Source organism: Chiloscyllium punctatum, chromosome 1 (assembly GCF_047496795.1).
Source record: "Chiloscyllium punctatum isolate Juve2018m chromosome 1, sChiPun1.3, whole genome shotgun sequence".
In the NCBI taxonomy this organism is placed as follows: Eukaryota; Metazoa; Chordata; class Chondrichthyes; order Orectolobiformes; family Hemiscylliidae; genus Chiloscyllium; species Chiloscyllium punctatum.
In genome coordinates this window covers 14,901,565-14,923,518 of record NC_092739.1, presented here as the reverse complement: position 1 = coordinate 14,923,518, position 21,954 = coordinate 14,901,565, and the positions used below count along the sequence as shown (strand labels likewise).

Sequence of the window (21,954 nt, the reverse complement as noted above, 5' to 3'; positions counted from 1 at the left end):
AGTTAGACATCATAGAGCCAGCAATATTAAATGCCATTGGTGAAGTGTCTGTGGTGATTAAATTCAGCTTTTCCTTACCTCCATATCCTTGCTCTTTTCTTTATTCCTGCTTGTTGAACTCTTGCCATTTGTACAGGTTTCCCTTGCTGGGACCACCGAGATCTGCTGCAGTGGCATGTTCCAGTCGAGTTTATGTTCGGTACCAGATTGGATGAGTCACTAATATTACCACTTCTTCCAGGTAAGTCAACTGCATGATTGTTCACTTCTTATTTCTGCCAGGCTCCATTCTGTAAATAAATCAGATGCACAAGTATAAAGCACATAGCTATTCACACAGTGAAGGTGGATACCAAAATTCCTCACGTGTTTTTCTTTCAATCTTGAATGACTTAAAAATGAGATTGTGCAAAACTCAATATCCCCAAAATACTGGTGAAAATGCATTCACCTTCACTCACTTCCAATAGGATTCTACTGTACATTCTGCAAACCATGGGCACAGGAAAAAAATAGATTTGTCAGGCACCCTATTATAAAATTCTTCTTGTCATGGCAAAGAATGTACAAGTTCTTGGTGGCTGCTGCTGTTCAACTGATTCCCTCTGCGTTTTCCAAATGGCTAGAGATGCACTGAATGGGTAAACAGGCAGAAGACAGAAATGCTTAATGCCCTTGTTTAGATAAATCCCCTTCTTCTGGAGCAGCTCGGACAGCCTGCTGGATAGTTCATGCATTTAATCTGCTTAGATCACTGTGATGTGAATAGCCTTGGCTACGCTGAGAAATAGCACTGAGTGAATGTGAGGTAAAAAGACTCCAGAGATAAGCTCTTCAGAGCTTATTACCTTCGCATGACCTGCTGAGCAGAAACTCGCTTCGTAAAAGTTCAAAGTGCAATTCGTCATTACTGCTGCAAAATTGCAACTAATAACTTATAGATTATATTTCACCATTAATAGATCCCTTCCAATCCACAAACGTCTGCAGTTGAGTTGTTTGCCACTGCATAATTGATTATACTTTAACAGGACAGGCATGTTCAGATTTTTAATCTCTTGAGAAGAAGCACTCTAGTATAGACACCAAAAAAAATGTTAACTGAAATGGAATATCACCCTAGCTTCTGGCCTGAAATCTTCCAGTGGGCAAACCAGATCCCTCTTCTATTCATCTACTCTAACTGACTTCCTCCATCTTTCATTCATAAACTTTGGAAAGAGTTTTCTCTTTTAATAACTCGCAGGGTGTGGGCATCACTGGCAAGGTCAGCATTTATTTCCCAAATACCTTTCAGATTATGTGAACCACCATCTTGAACTGCTGCAATCCATGGGGTGTAGGTACAAGTCACAGTGCCATCAGGAAGGAAGATCCAGGACTTTAATCCAATGACAATGAAGTAATGGTGTTATAATTCCAAAACAGGTTGTGGAGACTTGCAGATGATGATGTTTCCATGCACCTATTGTCCTTGTTTTCTTAGGTAGTTTTGAAGGGTATTCTCAAGGAAGTCTGGTGCAGTGCTGAAGTCCTAAATGTCCAGAATAAACCATGTTCTAAGTCAAGCAGTTCCAGAACCTCTATGATATTGGTATCTGTATGACTTGTGGAAAATTGCTCACCTTTATCTTGTTCAGAGGAAGTAGGATGAATTCATTCCATCCATTTATCACCCTATCTTTTACTCTCAATATCTGCTAAGTTATGGAAGATGTTGTTGATAATGCTATCAAGTGATACTCACTAAGTAATAAACTGAGTGCTATCACTTAGTTTGGGTTTTGACAAGACCATTCAGTTCAAGACCTTATTTCAACCAAAACTGACATAAACTGCTGAATTCTCGAGGTGAGGGGAAAGTGACTGTCATTGCCATCAAGCAGCATTTTACCAAATGTGGCATTTCAGGAACTCTAGTGAAGCACCAGGAAGGGTGAGGGGTGACGTTTCCATATGCTGGAGCCATACCGAACACAATCCTTACTCAACCACAAGTGGCAGCAATGTACATCATCTACGAGCAAATGAGAACATTCAGCCCACGCACTTCAATAACAGCCTTGGCGTTGTTTCTGAGGTGTTCTGGGCCTGACAACACCTGAACGTGACAACTTGAACAGCAGTGGCACATTCACTTGCGCAAACAAACTTGATCAGGTTTGTATGCCTCTAGCTAGCTCATACTAAGCATTTTCAATCAAATTTGCTGTAGAACAAAGGAAATCTACAAAGCTGTAAGAGACACAGCTGTCTGATACATTTCAACTTGACTTTATACAAATTATGCATATTCTACATATGAAATAAAGGTGGAAATTTATGCAAACATTATGGCAGGAAAACAAATACCGTCTCTTAACAAAATTACATCTCACACCACAAATGTAGGATATTTCTTCCTACTGACCCTTCTTGATCTTGAATTTATTGTTAGGTAAAAGCTCCTTACCCTGTTCTAAGTTGATGAGGGCAAAATTAGTTTGTTCATTTCACATTAAACCAGTTGAGTAGCCCAGTTAACACCATGTCCCATTTTGTCTTACATGACGAAGAAAATAGTGTGTGGTTTGTCGGATGAGCTGCTGATTATTTATGATTTGGATTTGTGCTACTAGAATAGACTAACCTTTTTCCAAATTTGTTGCAAAATGTTACACTGCATCAATTGAAATGATGATGACATTGTTAGTGTTTTCTTAAATGCAACTGCAATCAAAATCCAGTTTTCTGTTAAATACTTGAAATGAATAATGTATGGTTGTAATGAAGAATAATGAGCTGAATGCTATATTACTCATAACACATCCATATTCATACCAAAGAAAAATTATGTATCTCCATACAATTGTCATGCATGACTGTATGAGCTATTAAACCCTATTTTCAATTTGATTTTATATTTTAACCACTCAACAAAAGCAGGAAGACACAGACTTATTCATTCTGTGTTGCAATTAACTCAAGAGATCCCTGGGTGCCAGTCAGCTCTCCAACTTGGCTCCACCTTCACTCATCCTCATTAGAGCCCCCCCCCCCCCCCCGGAGGATGCCAGAAAAACTTAAGATATTCGTTAAGACTTCTTATAACGTGACCGATGACCCTCTGCAGAGATCTGTTTGGGAGCATGTACCCTGCATTTCCCACAGAGGTTAGGTGACCCATGCCAGGATATCATGCTGCCTCTGGAAAACAGTGCCTGGGTTGCACCAGAGTAATCCTTTCTGCATCCCTAGGCTCTTCACTCATTCACTTCGGACCTAATTCAATGGTCACAGTAGTGCTGCCTTGCACTGGCTTTTTGTACTTTGCCTCCTCAGCCAGGTTAATATTATTTCTGTCTTGCCATGTGATTTAGTGCAGACAAAAAGGGCACAAGGTTTGTCATGGTTGTCCACAGTCCTCCGTCCAATCAATGGTCATAGCTTTCAGTCAGGGGATCCCAATATCATAAGTCCAGGGACTTTGAAATGGTCGATTAGTCATTGAGGGTGATTAGAGTCAGGATTGTCTCCTCGTAAAGGATGAGGGGCCGAATGTTGAGGATCCCAGCCTCCATCTTGACTCTTTCTGTCCGCCTGGTGCCTGCTTTCTTCTTGGGTGAAAGAGAGGCCGGTATTAAAGGAGCTGAAAGCCATTTGCGTAGCTTGTTGTTTGCGCAAGTGGGGAGGTGGCCAAAGTAAGGAGTAAGCAGGACAGAGGGCGTGCAGGGTGAGTGTTGTTGGGGGTGGGGTTGGGCAACAGTGAGTAGAGAAGATATTGCAAGCAATAGTGGGTGTGGTAGAGCATGAGCCATGTTGGGAGGTGGGTACACTAACAGAGGTAGAGTGAGTGTGAGATATTGGAGAGGAGATGGTGGTACTTGCTGGCACATTGGAGAAAGACATAGAATGTAGAACATAGAACAATACAGCACAGAACGGGCACTTCAGCCCTCGATGTTGCGCCGACCTGTGAACTATTCTCAGCTCATCCCCCTGCACTATTCCAAAATCATCCATGTGCTTATCTCAGAATTGTTTAAATCTCCCTAATGTGGCTGAGTTAACTACATTAGCAGGCAGGGCACTCCACATCCTTACTACCCTCTGCATAAATAACCTGCCTCTGACATATGTAGTTATGCCCCCTCATACAAGCTGACGTCATCTTCCTAGGAAAGAGACTTTCATTGTCTACTGGATTAGTGGTGCTGGAAGAGCACAGCAGTTCAGGCAGCATCCAACGAGCAGCGAAATCGACGTTTCGGGCAAAGGCCCTTCCTGATGAAGGGCCTTTGTCCGAAACGTCGATTTCGCTGCTCGTTAGATGCTGCCTGAACTGCTGTGCTCTTCCAGCACCACTAATCCAGTATTTGGTTTTCAGCATCTGCAGTCATTGTTTTTACTTTCACTGTCCACCCTATCTAATCCTCTGATCATCTTGTACATCTCTATAATAATCCCCCCTTAGCCTTCTTCTTTCCAATGAGAACAGACCCAAGTCTCTCGGCCTTACCTCATAAGACCTTTCCTCCAGACCAGGCAACATCCTGGTAAATCTTCTCTGCACCCTTTCCAATGCTTCAATATCCTTCCTGAAATAGGGTGACCAGAAATTGTCTTTCTTCCTGAGGTGGATTCTGGATTAATGGTGCTGGAACAGCACAGCAGTTCAGGCAGCATCTGAGGAGCAGGAAAATCGGCGTTTCAGGCAAAAGCCTTTCATCAGGAATACAGGCAGAGAGCCTGAAGGGTGGAGAGATAAGTGAGAGGAGGGTGGGGGTGGGGAGAAAGTAGCATAGAGTACAATAGGTGAGTGGGGGAGGGGATGGAGGTGATAGGTCAGGGAGGAGAGGGTGAAGTGGACAGCTGGAAAAGAAGATAGGCAGGTAGGACAAGTCATGGGGACAGTGCTGAGCTGGAAGTTTGGAACTGAGGTGAGGTGGGGGAAGGAGAAATGAGGAAAAAGGTGAAGTCCACATTGATGCCCTGGGGTTGAAGTGTTCCGAGGTGGAAGATGAGGCGTTCTTCCTCCAGGCGTCTGGTGGTGAGGGAGCGGCGGTGAAGGAGGCCCAGGACCTCCATGTCCTCGGCAGAGTGGGAGGGGGAGTTGAAATGTTGGGCCACGGGGCGGTGTGGTTGATTGGTGCGGGTGTCCCGGAGATGTTCCCTAAAGTGCTCTGCTAGGAGACACCCAGTCTCCCCAATGTAGAGGAGACCGCATCGGGAGCAACGGATAGAATAAATGATATTGGTGGATGTGCAGGTAAAACTTTGATGGATGTGGAAGGCTCCTTTAGGGCCTTGGATGCATGTGAGGGAGGAGGTGTGGGTGCAGGTTTTACAGTTCCTGCGGTGGCAGGGGAAGGTGCCAGGACGGAAGGGTGGGTTGTAGGGGGGGGCGTGGACCTGACCAGGTAGTCACGGAGGGAATGGTCTTTGCGGAAGGTGGAAAAGGGTGGGGAGGGAAATATATCTCTGGTGGTGGGGTCTGTTTAGAGGTGGCAGGAATGTTAGCGGATGATTTGGTTTATGCGAAGGGTGGTCGGGTGGAAGGTGAGCACCAGGGGCTTTCTGTCCTTGTTACGATTGGAGGGGTGGGGTCTGAGGGCAGAGGTGCAGGATGTGGACGAGATGCGTTGGAGGGCATCTTTAACCACGCGTCAACTCGGTTGTCATTAACGGAGATGGAGAAGTCCAGGAAGGGGAGGGAGGTGTCAGAGATGGTCTAGGTAAATTTAAGGTCAGGGTGGAATGTGTTGGTGAAGTTGATGAATTGCTCAACCTCCTCGCGGGAGCACGAGGTTGCGCCAATGCAGTCATCAATGTAGCAGAGGAAGAGGTGGGGAGTGGTGCCGGTGTAATTTCTTCCTGTGGTGCTGGGCAGACCTCCATACAGTCGAGACTATTTTAACCTAAGTAGCAATCTTGAACCAGCCTGGCATGGTCTGGTGTCATATATTTGCACAGAGAAAGGCCTTCTGGATATTGGATTTGCACTAGTCATAAACCGTCACCTATTTTAAACCCATTTTCCAGCACTTGGCCTATAACCTCATATGGCTTAGCATTGCAAGTGCACAACTAAATTTATCATCAATGTTTTGAGGGTTTCTGCCTCCACCGTCCTAACAGGCAGTGGGTTCGTCTGAGTGATGAGTTGGAGCAAATCAGAGGAACATTTCAACATAGACAACGGTCAAAAAGGAACGACTCTTCTGTTATATATCTATAGGTTTAAACAAATAGCTCCTATCCGTAATGCTTCACAGCTTTGTAAAGTCATCTGGATCAACAGTACTGTCCAATATTTTCCAAAAGATATTTTAGAATCATTTTCTATAATAGACAGCATTATAGTTGCTAAAAGGACTCAAGTGAGAACCGACTCCAGTATCTGTAGCAGTCCTGGAGAAAGTGAGGGCTACACATGCATTCGTGCTCATGCGCACACCCTCTCACAGGCATATACCACAACACACTTCCGTACACACTCTATCAAGCATGCACATGCACACACATGCTCACACTCTCTCCCTCACAAACACACACATATAAGTCTATGGTGTGAATTTGCATTCGCAGATTTGTATTTGCAGATACATTCTATTTCGTTCAAAAAGCACACAATCTGCAGGTAGTCAGTCCATGTGACAAGTTATAAATTCCTACTTTAGAAATAGAACCAGTCTGACTCAAGGTTGGGATGCAGACGGACTCTAACATCACACCATTGTCTGAGTTGAGATGTCATCTTTTTTATGAAACCTTAAGTTATCTCAGGACTGTGACTTGAAAGAAGTTTTGGGATTTACATAGTAATTGAAACCTGCATTCCCATTCTACATGATGAAAGACTTAACAGCAATCTGGGTTTGTTCAATACATTGCATTGGTTATATGACACTTTGATCTTTTATATTAAATTCTGTGTCTATGATTCTGCCCCACTAGCTGCCTGATGAAGGAGCAGCGTTCTGAAAGCTTGTACTTCCAAATAAACCTGTTGGACTATAATCTGGTGTTGTGTGATTTTTATCTTGGAGAAAGTGAGGACTGCAGGTGCTAGGGATCAGAGTCAAAACGTGTGGCGCTGGAAAAGCACAGCAGATCAGGCAGCATCCGAGGAGCAGGAGAATCGACGTTTCGGAAATAAGCTCTTCAGCTGGAATGTGGAGGGTGGGGGGCAAAGGGACTGAGAGATAAATGGGAGGGGGAGTGGGGCTGGTGGGAATTTAGCTAGGATTGCGATAGGTAGGTGAATGTGGTGGGTGATGGTAATAGGTTGGAGCGGAGGGTGGAATGGATAGGTATCGAGGTTTCATGCATAAGCTGTTCCCACCAACCACTCCACCCTCCTCTCCGACCTTTCACCATCACCCCCCCACCTTCATCTACCTATTACCTTCCTAGCTACCTTCCCCCATCCCCACCCCCCTCCCATTTATCTCTCAGCCCCATTCTGCCTCCCCTCCCCTACACACACAAACAAAAAAAACTCCTGGTGAACTGCTTATGCTCAAAACATCGACTCTCCTGCTCCTCGGATGCTGCCTAACTGGCTGATTTTTAACTTTGTCCTCGATCTCCCTTCTAATCAAGAACCTCTCCAACTCTGCCTTAAAGACACTCAATGACTTGCCTGCGTAGCCTTCTGCGGCAATGGATCCCACAGATTCACCACCCTCACACAGGAATTCCCAGTGGCTTACAAATAGGAATATTTAAGCCTGTTTTCAATGTAGTTCACCAATGCATTAAATGGCTTATTTGCTATTTGATAAATCTAATTGCAGTTTTTAGTCTAACCCATGGTCCATTGGGTGCTTATATGAAGTCCTTCTGAAGGCAGTGGATAAATATGATAAGAAATACCTAAAGTACTGCAGCAAGGAGATTCAGCCCAATTCCTGACCCTTCTGCTCAATTACACAGATAGAACATAGAACATTACAGCACAGTACAGGCCCTTCAGCCCACGATGTTGCACCGACCTGTGGAACCAATCTGAAGCCCATCTATCCTACACTATTCCATTATCATCCATATGTTTTTCTAATGACTATTTAAATTCCCTTAAAGCTGGCGTGTTTACTACTGTTGCAGGCAGTGCATTCTGTGTCCCTACTACTCTCTTAGTAAAGAAACTACCTCTGACATCTGTCCTATATCTATTACCCCTCAATTTATAGCTATATCTCCTCATGCCAGCCATCACCATCCGAGGAAAAAGGCTCTCACTGTCCAGCCTATCTAACCCTCTAATTATCTTATATGTCTCAATTAAGTCACCTCTCAACCTTCTCTCTGACGAAAACAGCCTCAAGTCACTCAGTCTTTCCTCATAAGACCTTCCATCCATGCCTGGCAACATCTTAGTAAATCTTCTCTGAAACCTCTTCAAAGCTTCCGCATCCTTCCTATCATGTAGTGACCAAGTAGCAGTGTGGCGAAGGTGCCCTTGGGTATCAAGGCTCATAGAGTCATAGAGTTGTACAGCACGGAAACAGAGCCTTTGGTCCAACTCGTCCATGCCAACCAGGTATCCCAACCCAACCTAGTCCATCTAGAGGAACAGGATTTGACATTAAATCAGGAGAAAAATACTCAAGGAAAATGCAAAAACATCATTGGCTACATTGTTTTAAAGATCTGATCTATAATATCCTCCACGTTTGGCTCTGTTGAGCCCTCCATTAAAGGCAAGTCCAGGAGGAAGTGTCTCTCCTAAAATGTTACTGTTCTGAGAAGATGCGGCAGGGTCATCACTCCTTCTTCAAGTACTAATAATCTCAATTCACCTATCCACTTTCTTATCATTCACAAACACTAAAATCAACACTTTATAGTTCATGAGCTTTTGAACATTATTTGCTGAGGAGTGAACTGTGACTTTATTGCCCATGATAGGATGAACAGGATCACGAACAGGAACACAATGACACAAAACTGACGACCCACAAATTTTAACAGCACATTAACATGTTCTGGCCACAAGTTAGAGTTTGTTCACAGCTGGAGTTATGTCTGGTTGTTACAAAAGATGCAACATCAGGGACAAAATGCATTAATTTTTATTTCAAGAAATTGCACGTTATGTAATTCTATTTACACACACACTAATTAAAGGTTACGTGAACCTCTTTTAGCTGTGCTTTGTTAAAGAAATACATTGATGGAAAACAATACTCCTTGTGGATTGGAAAATGTATTAAAATATATGCTGCTTTGGGGCATTTTCATCATTTTGAATATAAGAAAGATGTGTGCATTGAATACTATGACAATATACAATTTCAATAATTCTGTGATTTTGTTACACACTTAGATATAATGCCCATCACTAATGAAACCTTTGGGAGGAAATTTCAGTGGAAGCGTTCACCACAGGGCTGAGTAGCAGTTATCTTAAATGTCATGAATGATACATAACATTTCCCTCAAGTTAACCTTTATCTAACTTCACAGAATACTGAACGGCAATATCCTGGAATATTGCAGAGAAAGCACTAAGTATTTGTGTGGATGTGACATTTTCAAGTATTAATTAGATAGAGTAGACAGTCAGAAACATTTTCCCCGGGCACAACAGAGTGTTACAAGGGGACATAAATTTAAGGTGAAGGGTGGAAGGTATAGGGGGGATGTCAGGGGTAGGTTCTTTACCCAGAGAGTGGTAGGGGCATGGAATGTGCTGCCGGTGGGAGTGGCAGAGTCAGAATCATTGGCGACCTTTAAGCAGCAATTGGATAGGTACATGGATGGATGCTTAAGCTAGGACAAATGTTCGGCACAACATCGTGGGCCGAAGGGCCTGTTCTGTGCTGTATTGTCCTATGTTCTATGTTCTAATTATTTGTTCAAGGGATGTGGGCATGACTGTCAAGACCGGTCTTGGTAGCCCATCCATATTGCCTTTGAGAAGGTGATGTGAGCTGCCTTGTTCAGCCACTGCAATCCATATGGTAAAGACACATCATGCTATTTAGAGGAAATGTTATGATGTAACACAATTAAATTTAAACAAACAGCAATATAGTTCTAAGCCAGAACAGAGTTTGACTTGGAGGCCAATGGCAAATGTCCATTGCCCTTGTTTTCTGAAGAGGCATAGATCGAGGTTTAAGAAATGCTGTTGAAGAAGTTTGGCATATTGCTATAGTGCATTGTGCAGATGATACGTTCTGGAACCAGCGAGCAATAATGGTGGGAAGTGAATGTTTAATTTGTTGGAACGTATGCTGATCAAATGGACTACTGTATTTTGTCCTGAATGGTGCAACACCACTAGTGTACTGTTAGAGTTGCTGGCAGCCAGGAATGTTTTTCAACACATGAAATTGTTCCTTGTAGGTAAGGGAAAAGATCTGTGGACTTGCTCTTCTAGTCACAGTTTTTAAGTTGGAGCATTCAGTGATACTAACATCAGAGGAGGCGATGATATTGATGAAGATAGTAGACAATAGGCAAAAGGTGCAGGAGTAGGCCATTCGGCCCTTTGAACCAGCACCACCATTCATTATGATCATGGCTGATCATCCACAATCAGTATCCTGTTCCTGCCCTATCCCCATAACCCTTGATTCCACTATTTTTATGAGCTAGTAACATTGTGGCAGTGACATTACATGTCATTTATCAACATCAACATGCATGTTGTTCAGTTTCATTGCATATGGCCCCAAACTATTTAATTACCCGAGGAGTTATAAATTGAAATGAATCACCATGCAATTGTCAGTACTTTTTTTCCAAATCTGATTTTATAATGTGGGGATGGTAATTGATTCTGCAGATTGATATGTTTTGACAGGTAAAGTAAACTGAAGAACTTCAACAGTGATGTCCGAGAGCAAAAATGGCTGGCCTCCACTGACCACAGTCAGATTACTTTGTGCAAGGTGAAGCTTCACCCAATGAAGAACTCGTCCCCTGATAGCTATAGATTTCAGGTTTGCTGGGGAACCTTCCTGTCACCCTTGGTCTAATGCTGCCAAAGTATAGTTACATCCTTGTAAATCTTTTCTCAACCCTTTCATTCCATACATCCATCATCCTCTTGCGTGAAAACTCTCCCTTTTATATCTTCCTCCTCTTGCCCCGGACCTATGCCCTAATGTTTGGGACTTCCCCACCCCAGGAAAAAAGACTTTGTCTATTTATCCTAGCCGTGCCCCTCATGATTTTATAAAACTCTATAATGTCACCCCTCAGCCTCTGACGCTCCAGAGAAAATAACCCCAGCCTATTCAACCTTTCCCTATAGCTCAAATCCTCCAACCCTGGCAACATCCTTGTAAATCCTTACTGAGCCCTTTCAAGTTTCACAACATCCTTCTGATAGGAAGGAGGCTAGAACTGCATGCAATATTCAAAAGTGGTTTAATTCATGTCCTCTACAGCCGCAACATGACCTCCCAACTCCTGTACTCAATACTCTGACCAATAAAGGAAAGCATACCAAACGCCGCCTTCACTATCCTATCTACCTGTGACTCCACTTTCAAGGAGCTATGAACCTGCACTCCAAGGTCTCTTTGTTCAGCAACACTCCCTAGGACCTTATCATTAAGTGTATAAGTCCTGCTAAGATTTGCTTTCCCCAAATGCAACAACTCGCATTTATCTAAATTAAACTTCATCTGCCACTCCTCAACCCATTGGCCCATCTGATCAAGATCCCATGGAAATCTGAGGTAACCTTTTTTGCTGTCCACGACACCTCCAATTTTGGTGTCATCTGCAAACTTACTGACTATACCTCCTATGTTCATATCCAAATCATTTATATAAATAAAGAAAAGTAGAAGATCCAGCACCAATCCTTGTGGCTCTCCACTGGTCACAGGCCTCCAGTCTGAAAAACAACCCTCCACCACCACCCTCTGTCTTCTACCTTTGAGCCAGTTCTGTATCCAAATGGCTAGTTCTCCCTGTATTCCATGAGATCTAACCTTGGTAACCAGTCTCCCATGGGGAACCTTGTTGAATTGGTGGATCTAAGTGGCGTTTGGGTTAAAACTGAACACTGAATACAGCTTTGGTAAAAGCTTGGTTTAATGAAGGAGGGTGATAAATGGCTAAATGATCAAAAATCGATAAGGGAATACAGTGATAGGATAGGCGAGATGGTGTATTTCCAGTACGACATGTTTAGTTAGATAGATTTTTGATCATTCATTTATAGGATGGGGGGATATAATGAAAGGCTAATTGTACTTTTGACACTAAGAATAGTTCAGCATGTCCAAACAGAACTATGTCATAGTGACTTCAGGTGAAATGGACCTAGAGTCTGAGTCTGTAGGCCTCCTGAAGATAAACCATGCTTTGTAATGCATAATTGCCTGAGGATGGAACCATAGCCAGGTTCCTAGTGTTGTGAGGCAGCACTACTAACCACTGAGTCACATGCATTCATTTTATTCTCTTTCACTGGTGGCTGTATAGCTTCATGCAGTTAAAATTGCAATTAAGAATATCTCTGTCTCAAATGAAAGTTAACAGACACTGAGCATGCAGGACAGCATGAATAATATCAAATCAATTAGAAAGCTTACCCTATCGTCTGTTGAAAATAAATTCTGCTTGGAATGGTTGCCAGTCTTTGAAGGGACGTAATTTTTTTGTGAAAAGTTAACAATTATACTTCTCTTCCATAACATAGACTTTTCCCTCATCAATAATTATATGGGAACAACAATTAAGGAGAAGGAAGATTTTAATAAATTGGTATTTTCTGATTTTTAAAAACGTTTTTCTAACTTTTCTATCTTTGCCAATTCAGGCCTTACAATGTAGACTGTCTGATGTTGAATCAACCAATAGCATAGAAGGATAAAATGACCATGCAAAGGAAAGAAATATGGTGTAACAGACAATCTATTTATCAATTTTAAAATGGAACGCTAATTTTAAGACATTGCCAAAAAAAAACAGAGGTAGCCAATTCCATATTCCTTATAATTCCTTATGATAAATGTTTATAATACAAAGGAGGTGGTGGAATAACTTGTGTTGAGTTTGCACATTTTCCCTGTGTTCCATGTGTCTGCGTGGATTTCTTCCGGGTGCTCCAGTTTCCTCCCACAGCCCAAAGATGTGCAGGTAGGTAGATTAACCATGCTACATTGCCCACATTATCCAGGAATGTGCAAGCCAGGTGGATTAGCCACGGGGAGCACAAGGTTACACAGAGAGTGTTGGGGAACTGGATGGGATGCTCTCTGGAGGGTCAGTGTGGACTCCATTATTTGAATGGCCTGCTTCCACACTGTAGGAAATAGTTATGTTTAATAAAGTTTGTTAATGTTTATTCAGATAAGTATACAATATTTCATTTTGTTACACTAACCCAGACATTACTTTGAATAATTAGATGACTATTGAGAAAATCTAATTTAAATAAAAAGCAAACCTATTAAACAATCTCAGAATGAAACCTCTGATCTGAATGGATTCTATGCAGCTTTGAATCAGCCCAGTCTGCACAACCAGTCTACACCAGTATTTATGTTCCACTCGAACCTCCTCCCATTTTTTCTCATCATAAGGTCATCATCATCATCGCTACCTATCTCCTTCTTTCTCCAAGGCTGGTATAGATTTCCTTAAATACATCTGAACTCTTTGAGATGTTTCTTCTGAATTCTCTACTGGACTTTTTGATAAATAATTTAATGCTCCTGGCCTCTAGCTTTGCTGTTCTCCTTAAGAGAAAACATTCTCTCTGATTCCATTCCATTAAAACCTTTCATAATTTTAAATATCTGTATTTAAGTATTGTGCTGCCACTTTATTTTTAAAAGGTAGTCACCAAGTGTGTCAATCTTGTCCTGATAATATATATAACTCTGCATTTCTGGTATTATCCCCTGGTAAAGTTGCTCGACCTCTCTTGTGCCTCTGTCTTCCTTTTTTAATTGGGCAACAGAACTGCAGTTCTCAAAGTGTGAGCTTTGATAACATGTTTAGCATAATTTCCCTACCTCCCAATTCCAACCCTCAAAAGTAAAGCCTAATGCTCAGTTTATTCTTTTAACTGTCCTGCTAACCTGTTACTCAACTTGTAGTGTGTGTACTTCAAGATCCCTTTGTTCATTTCCCCCATTTAAACTTGAATTTCCCTATTCTTCCTGCCACGTTACAAACTACTCAAGTTTATGTGTTGAACTTCATTTCTCAATCATTTGTCCATTCTGCAAGTTTAATGTCTTCGTGTACTTTGTTATGGCTTGATTCACCATCCACAATCACACCCTGCCACACCCCTGCCCAATTTTTATATCATCTGCAAATTTAGAAATTGTACTTTTGATTTTAAAGTCCAAATTGATAATGTAAATTATTAACAGCGGTGGTCCCAGCTCTGAACCTTCTGAATGCCTACTTCACACGTATTGCCTCTGAATAATTACCCTTTACTCCCACTATTTTCTGCATTGAACCCAAATAGCATTCAATTCTGCTACTTGACCCTGACCCCCATATTCTCTAACTTTATTCATCAGCCTATTATGGGGCAACTTACCAAATGGCTTTTGAGAACCTGGAAAAACTACATCTACTATTTTAACATCATCAGCTATTTCCTAAAAATATTCAATAAGGTTGATCAAGCAAAATGCTTACTTTTGAAATCAATGCTCAATATGTATTATTATATTTCTAGACGTTTTTCAATCCTTTCCTTTAGAAGGTTTCCATTATTTTTCCTACTACTGATGTTAAACTTTCTGGTACATTGTTGCCTAGTTAAGCTCTTTCTCCTTCTAAACAAGGGAATTTTGTTAGTTATTTACCAGTCCTTTGGCACTGTCTTTTTCTAATGCATTATTAAATATGAGGAGTAATTCCTCTGCTATCTGTTCCTTCGATTATTTTAAAATAAGTGTATAGAATCCATCCAGATCAGAAATTTTATCTTTTGACTTTGTTTAATATGTTTGCTTTTATTTCAAATCAGATTTTGTCATTACTCAACTAATTATTCAAAGTAATGTTGAGGTTAGTATAACAAAATGAAATGCATAACAAAATAATTATTTAACATTTCAACCATCTTTCTACCTTTACCTATGTTTTTCTTGTGTACTCCTTAATGATCAAATTCCCATCAGTCTTCCTTTTTCAATGAATGCAATCATTTTCTTTTATGTTAACTGACAATTTAATGGAATTGCACCTCTTTATCTTAATTGTCTTTTTATTTATTTTCTGATGTCTTCCTATTCTGTCTTATCCTCATCCCTCCACCATCTATGTATTTAATATTTAATTCTTCGTTGATCTCACATGCCTTTATTTCATCCATGGAGTCCCACAGTGTTTACTTTATTGTTCTGTTTTAGTGGAAATGTATTTTACCTGCATTCTGCTAAAAAGTGTCTTAAATGCTTCCTATTGTTTTTCCAACTGCTCTTTGCTGAAATAACAACCCACATGATTTTCTCAAGTTCTAGTTGCACCCTACTCAAAATCAACTCTTTTTCAAGTCAGTTAACCTGTTTTTCACCACATTAATATCCTTGTCTATCAACATTTTGAAGCATATTGTAATCTCCATTTCCCTAGTCTGCTTTGGCAGAAGTGGGTGCTGTAGATACTGGAGATTAGAGTCAAGATTTGAGTGGTGCTGGAAAAGCACTGCAGGTCAAGTAGCATCCGGGGAGCAGGAAAATCGACGTTTCGGACAACAGCCCTTCCTGATGAAGGCCTTTTGCCCAAAACGTTGATTTTCCTGATCCTTAGATGTTGCCTGACCTGCTGTGCTTTTCCAGCAGCACTCAAATCTTGACTCTAGTCTGCTTTGGTCAATTCCAAATGACCAGATCCAAAAGCAAATCTTTGTTGTTTTCTTTTCACATACCTTATGTTAGTTTAGAAAGGAATCATATGGGCATGATATTAATTCATTTCCTTTTCCCCTTTACCTTTCAATTAATATCAGGATAGGTGACATCCTCTGTAATTATTATACTCTGTTTTTAGTATGGTTACATTTAGTCGTCATTTTCTTTCGGTATTGATGACCGATATCTTATTAATTTTCTTCGAGAATACAATTTTGCTGTTTTTATGATTACAAATGCTTAACACTCAAAACCCTACCATACTTCCAACCATAGACAAGATGGATATTGTTAGTAAATATGAACAGCTTTACAATGGAATTTCCCGACATGAGAAGGTGTAGGAATTTTCGATAGATTGTGAACTTGAACCTTGTGAGCCAATGACCATTGTTACATGATATGTATTAATGTACGCATTATAAGGAAATGTCTTTTGAGGAACAATTTATTTTGAAATGTAGCATCATCATTTTCAAAATTAAGAAGTGTGCACATAACCATAACAAATACAAAATTATTTACAATCTAAAATACAAAACCTTGTTATTCCTTTATGTTATTAGATTGGAATTCTGTCTATAATTGTCTGTAGAAATCAAAGGCAGATTTTTTTTTAATTGAACAGTAAGAAGGATTGCATCACCTCTTTATTTATTAAGCAGTCTATAATGCAAAGGGCATTCTCATTTTCGCAAACATCTAGGCAATGTGAGTTATCTCTCTACTCTGCTTTGGCTGAAATCAGCAGCCTGGGTACAAATTGTGCCCAAGTACTGCCAATTTTGAGAAGCTATTGTTCTTGCATTTCTGCTCAGCCGTTTTTTTTTGCATACATCGAGCACAAATTCTATAACAGGGCAGCATTTAAAAAGATCTCTTTCACAAAGAATTCTCTGAAAGCAACTTTAATTGATCAGTTTAAGAATGGCCACTTGGTACAGTTCAATTAATAGAGTCAAGCAGAGATAGATTATATGGAATCTGTTAAGGTGCAAGGCAAGTGGATTAATGAAGGTCTCAAAGTGAGATGCTAACAGATAGGGGAAGTCAAAACCTGCATTTTGCATTCAGATTGAGGGACAGAGAAGTCGATCAAAGACTAGTGTTATGAGGATTTGAATACTAAGTTGAACTGAGAAGTTTGATTCAAGAATAGATTCTAAATACCTTTAAGAAGATATTTCAGAATACTCAGAAGAGATATATTCCAGTGAGAACTAAATAAAGGAAGCATGCACTGTCTGTGGCTAATTAAAGAAGTCAACGAGACTATCAGATTGAAAGAATTGTATGCGGTGGGTCCAAAAATTGAACAGAATATAAAGAACGGTAAAGAATAACTAAAGGCTTAATCAGGAGGGGAGTATGAAAAACAGCAATCGGGGTTGACTCTCGCCAGAACCTGGGTTAGTGTAATTTTTTTCATTGAACTTCATGGAAGGCTACTCTCTGCACAGCCTTGTGAATTTTGCCATGATATCATCCCAAACTCAGCTTATTAATCAAGTCCCACTCCTCATGGCACCCCATTTATCAATGTTAGCCCAATTCTTCATCATTGAGAGTACCCACCACTGCCAGTACGTACTGGGATTCCCTGATACTAGTGCCATAGTTTGGAGGCCATTGAGGTGAGGAGATGCTGAATAACACATTTCTTGTCAAACAAGTAAGAAGCACTGCTTATTGTAGTGTTGCCCGTCTCTTACTCCCACTGTAAATGTGTGATCAACTTGTCAGACCTAGCTCCTGCCCATGATGCATTCTCTGCTTTGCCTCCTGCAGGTACCAGTGGCATTGCTACAGTTTCTGAGTCAAAAAGGCTGATGCCACAACACATCCCCTCCTCCGCCTCTGAGGATGAAGCCTCAGATCTCTCAGAGGATGGACCATCAAGGCTGTTGCCTATATGACCCGCCCCCCTCCAGCTCATGTGGTAAGGCAAAGGGGAGAAGGGGTCTTGACCTCACTGCAGTCACCCTTCCTCACAAGGAGACAGTCAATGCCAGTAGATAGCCAGTGGGAGGAGGAACCATAGATAGACCTCTTCACAAATCTCCAGTCAGGAGAATCCAGAAGTGTCCAGGCCTTTTACTTGCCAGTTACTCATAGCCCTGTGAAAATCAGAGGTTATTCAGAGAAGTAGGAAAATGGAGTTGAAGATTATTGGATCCAACATTCTCTTGTTGAATGGTGGAGCAGACTAGAATAGCCAACTGGCCTAAGTCTTCCAGTCTTACATTTTGGTTAAACTTTCTACCTGTGTGTTTGATGATACATTTGAATTAGTCTTCTCAGGGATAACAAGTAATAAGATTCCTCTCCTTTTAACTCAAGGAAATCTCATAATTGCCTCTTCAGTTGTTTGTTGTGAGCTCTTTATTTTATTGAGGTGAGGTATCATGTATAGTAAAAAATATTATTGAATCATTGCTTCAGCCAGCAGATGAGATTGCAAAGATGGAGTCGATCTACCTCGTCTCACCCGGTTTAGAAATAAGGAGTTGCCCCTTTAATACAGAGATGAGGAGGACGCCAAAACAGGTCATCCACTTGGTACTTCTGGATGAAGATTGTTGCAAATGCTGCAGTCTTAGGTTTTGCACTGATTACCCATTATTGAAGCTTAGGGTATTGGTGGAGCTCCCTCCAGTCACTTGTTTAATTGCCCACCAACACTCACACTGGATGTGGTAGGACTGCAGAGCATATATCTGATCTGCTGTTTGTGGAATCACTCAGCACTGTCTATCACCTTGCTGCTTATCAGAGTTTTTAATTTTGTACTTAGTTTCTGGAACCTTACTGCACATGTGGGTTCAGCCGGTTACACATAGAATACTGTGTGAAGTTTTGTGGATGAAGAAGCAGTTTAAATGAGATTCACTCAGCTGATTCCTGGAATGAAAGAGTTGGCTTATTAAAGATAGCTAAACAAGTTAGGCCTTTATGATATTGAGAAGAGGTTTCCAAAGTGAGGGAATCTCAAACTAGGGCACATTATTACTGATTAAGCGGACACTCATTTAATAGTGAGATCTGAAAGACTTTTTTTTCTCTCTGATAACAGTGAATGTCTGAAACAAAAAAAGAAATTGCTGGAAAATCTCAGCAGGTTTGGCAAAATCTGCAGACAGAAATCATTGATTCCTGAAGAAGGGCTTATGCCCGAAACGTCGCTTCTCCTGCTCCTTGGATGGTGCCTGGCCTGCTGCGCTTTTCCAGCATCACACTTTTCAACTCTGGTCTCCAGTATCTGCAGTCCTCATTTTCTCCCACTGTATCTCATAACTATTGTTTACTCTCTCCCCTTCCTCCACCTAATCTTCTGCTTAAAATCCATGCTTTTCTTACCTGTCATCAATTCTGAAGAAGCGTCATTACACTCAAAATTTTAACTCTGTTTTCTCTCCCCAGATGCTGCCAGATCTGCAAGCAATTTCTGTTTTTTTTAAATTAGATTATTTACAGTGTGGAAACAGGCCCTATGGCCCAACAAGTCCACAACGACCCTCCAAAGAGCACCCCACCCAGACCCATTCCCCTACACCTAACACTACGGGCAATTTAGCATGGCCAATTCACCTGACCTGCAGGAAACCCACGCAGACACGGGGAGAATGTGCAAACTCCACACAGACAGTTGCCTGAGGCAGGAATTGAACCTGGGTGTCTGGTGCTGTGAGGCAGCAGTGCTAACCACTGAGCCACCGTGCCACCCATTTCAGATTTCCAGCGTCCGTACTTCTTTTGGTTTTGTTTGGCCTAATGAATGTCTGAGGTTCCCTAGAATTGTGGAGGCTGGATCACAGAAAGTATGTAAACAGGAGTTAGATCAAGTTGTTGAGAGCTGAGTGCGATGAGAAGCTCGTATAACAGGAGTTGGGGCATGGGGTAGATTCGACCTTGTTGAATGGCAGGGCAGTTTTAGAACATAGAACATAGAACTATACAGCACAAGAACAGGTACTTTGGCCATGAGGTTGTGCCAAACATGGCCCCAAATTAAACTAATCCCTCCTGACTGCCATGGTCCATATCCCTCCGTTACTTGCCTTTTCATGTGTTTATTGAAAAGTCATACCTGTCTCCACCACCACCCCTGGCTGTATGCTCCAGACTTCTACCACCTTCTGTGTAAAACATTTGCCCCTCATATCTCATTTGAACTTTCCCCCTTTCACCTTAAATGCCTCCCTCCCCTTCCTGGACCTCTCCATCTCCATTTCCGGTGACTGCCTCATCTACTTCAAACCCACTGACTCCCACAGTTACCTGGACTATCTACTTCACCCTCCTCTCCGACCTATCACCTTTACACCCCCCGCCCCACCTTCATCTCCCTATCATATTCCCAGCTATCTTCCCCCCCAGCCCCACTTCCCCCCCCTCCCATTTATCTCTCAGTCCCCTTGGGTCATCCCCTTATTCCTGATGAAGAGCTTATGCTTGAAACATTGACTCTCCTGTTCCTCGGATGCTGTCCGACCGGCTGTGATCTTCCAGCACCAGACTTTTTGACTTAAATGCATGTCCCCTTGTATTAGGCATTTCAACTTTGGGAAAAAGATTCTGGTTGTCAAGCCTATCTATGCATCCCATAATTTTAGAGACTTGTGGACGTGATACCAGTCAATTGGGCTGCTTTATCCTGGATGGCCTCAAGCTTATTGAGCGTTAATGCAGCTACACCCATCTAGGCAACTGGGGAGTATTCCATGACATGTCTGACTTGTGCCGTGTAGATGGTAGACAGGCTTTGGGGAATCGGGGGTGAGGACCTTGCTACAGTGTTCCTAGCCTTGGACCTGCTCTTGTAGCGATTGTATTTGTATAGCAAGTGCAGCTGAGTTTCTGGTCAATGGCAGGCCCCAGGATGTTGATAGTATGGGATTCAGTGATGGTAACATGATTGAATGTCTAGGGTCAGTGGTAAGCTTGACTCTTATTGGAGATTGTCATTACCTGGCAGCTTTTATTCCTGATGAAGGGCTTTTGCCCGAAACGTCGATTTCGCTGCTCCTTGGATGCTGCCTGAACTGCTGTGCTCTTCCAGCAGCAGTACTCCAGAATCTGGTTTCCAGCATTTGCAGTCGTTGTTTTTACCTCACAAATATTACTTGTCTCTTGTCAGCCCAAGCCTGGATATTATCCAGAACTTGTTGCATTTGAATATGGGCTGTTTCAGTATCTGAGGAGTTGCGAATGGTACTGAACATTGCGCAATCATCAGCAAACATCCCCACTTCTGAACTTATGATGGAGGGAAGGTCATTGATGAAGCAACAGAAGATGGTTGGATCAAAAATATTACTGTGAGGAACTCCTGCAGAGATGCCCTGAAACTGAGATGATTCACCTTCAACAATCACAACCATCTTCCTATGTGTCAGGTTTGATTGCAACCAACAGAACGTTTGCCCACTGAGTCCCACTGATTCCAATTTTGCTCGGGCTCTTTAATGCAACACTCTGTCAAATGTGACTTCGATTTCATGGACTGTGACTCTCACCTCTGGAATTCAGCTCTTTGTCCATGTTTGAACCAAGGCTGTAACGAGATCAAGACCTGAGTAGCCCTGGAGGAATCCAAACCAGATATGGCACGGTGGCACAGTGGTTAGCACTGCTGCCTCACAGCGCCAGAGACCCGGGTTCAATTCCTGCCTCAGGCGACTCTCTGTGTGGAGTTTGCACATTCTCCTCGTGTCTGCGTGGGTTTCCTCCGGGTGCTCCAGTTTCCTCCCACATTCCAAAGATGTGCAGGTCAGGTGAATTGGCCATGCTAAATTGCCCCTAGTGTTAGATAAGGGGTAGATGTAGGGGTATGGGTGGGTTGCGCTTCGGCAGGGCGGTGTGGACTTGTTGGGCCGAAGGGCCTGTTTCCACACTGTAAGTAATCTAATATCAGTGAGCAGGTGTTGCTTTATCACTCTATTGATGAACTAGAATAGCCAGGTTGGGTTTGCCCTGCTTTTTCTCTCTAGGGCATATCTGGGCAATTTCCACATTGCTGTTTAGATGACAGCATTATAACTTTACTTTAACAGCTTGACTTGACTTCAAACATAAGGAATGATGACGATCACACTCCTGATGAAGAGCTTATGCTCAAAAC

The 21,954-nt window shown here is 41.9% G+C and overlaps 1 protein-coding gene across 6 annotated transcripts in view; it reads right to left on the bottom strand.

Moving 5' to 3' along the window:
• LOC140478000 (E3 ubiquitin-protein ligase MARCHF1-like) overlaps positions 1-21,954 on the bottom strand; it is a 554,637-nt gene that overhangs the window by 342,658 nt on the left and 190,025 nt on the right. For 2 of the 6 annotated variants that reach the window (XM_072571648.1, XM_072571766.1), the window contains exons 1-2: positions 452-768; positions 79-290 (exon numbers count right to left, since the gene is read on the bottom strand). In XM_072571648.1, the coding sequence (XP_072427749.1) occupies positions 79-177 (99 nt within the window). In that variant the 5' untranslated portion in view covers positions 178-290; positions 452-768. Of the gene's footprint in view, positions 1-78; positions 291-451; positions 769-21,954 lie in introns of those variants that run through there. The other 4 variants (XM_072571657.1, XM_072571678.1, XM_072571668.1 and 1 more) reach the window with 3 other exon arrangements.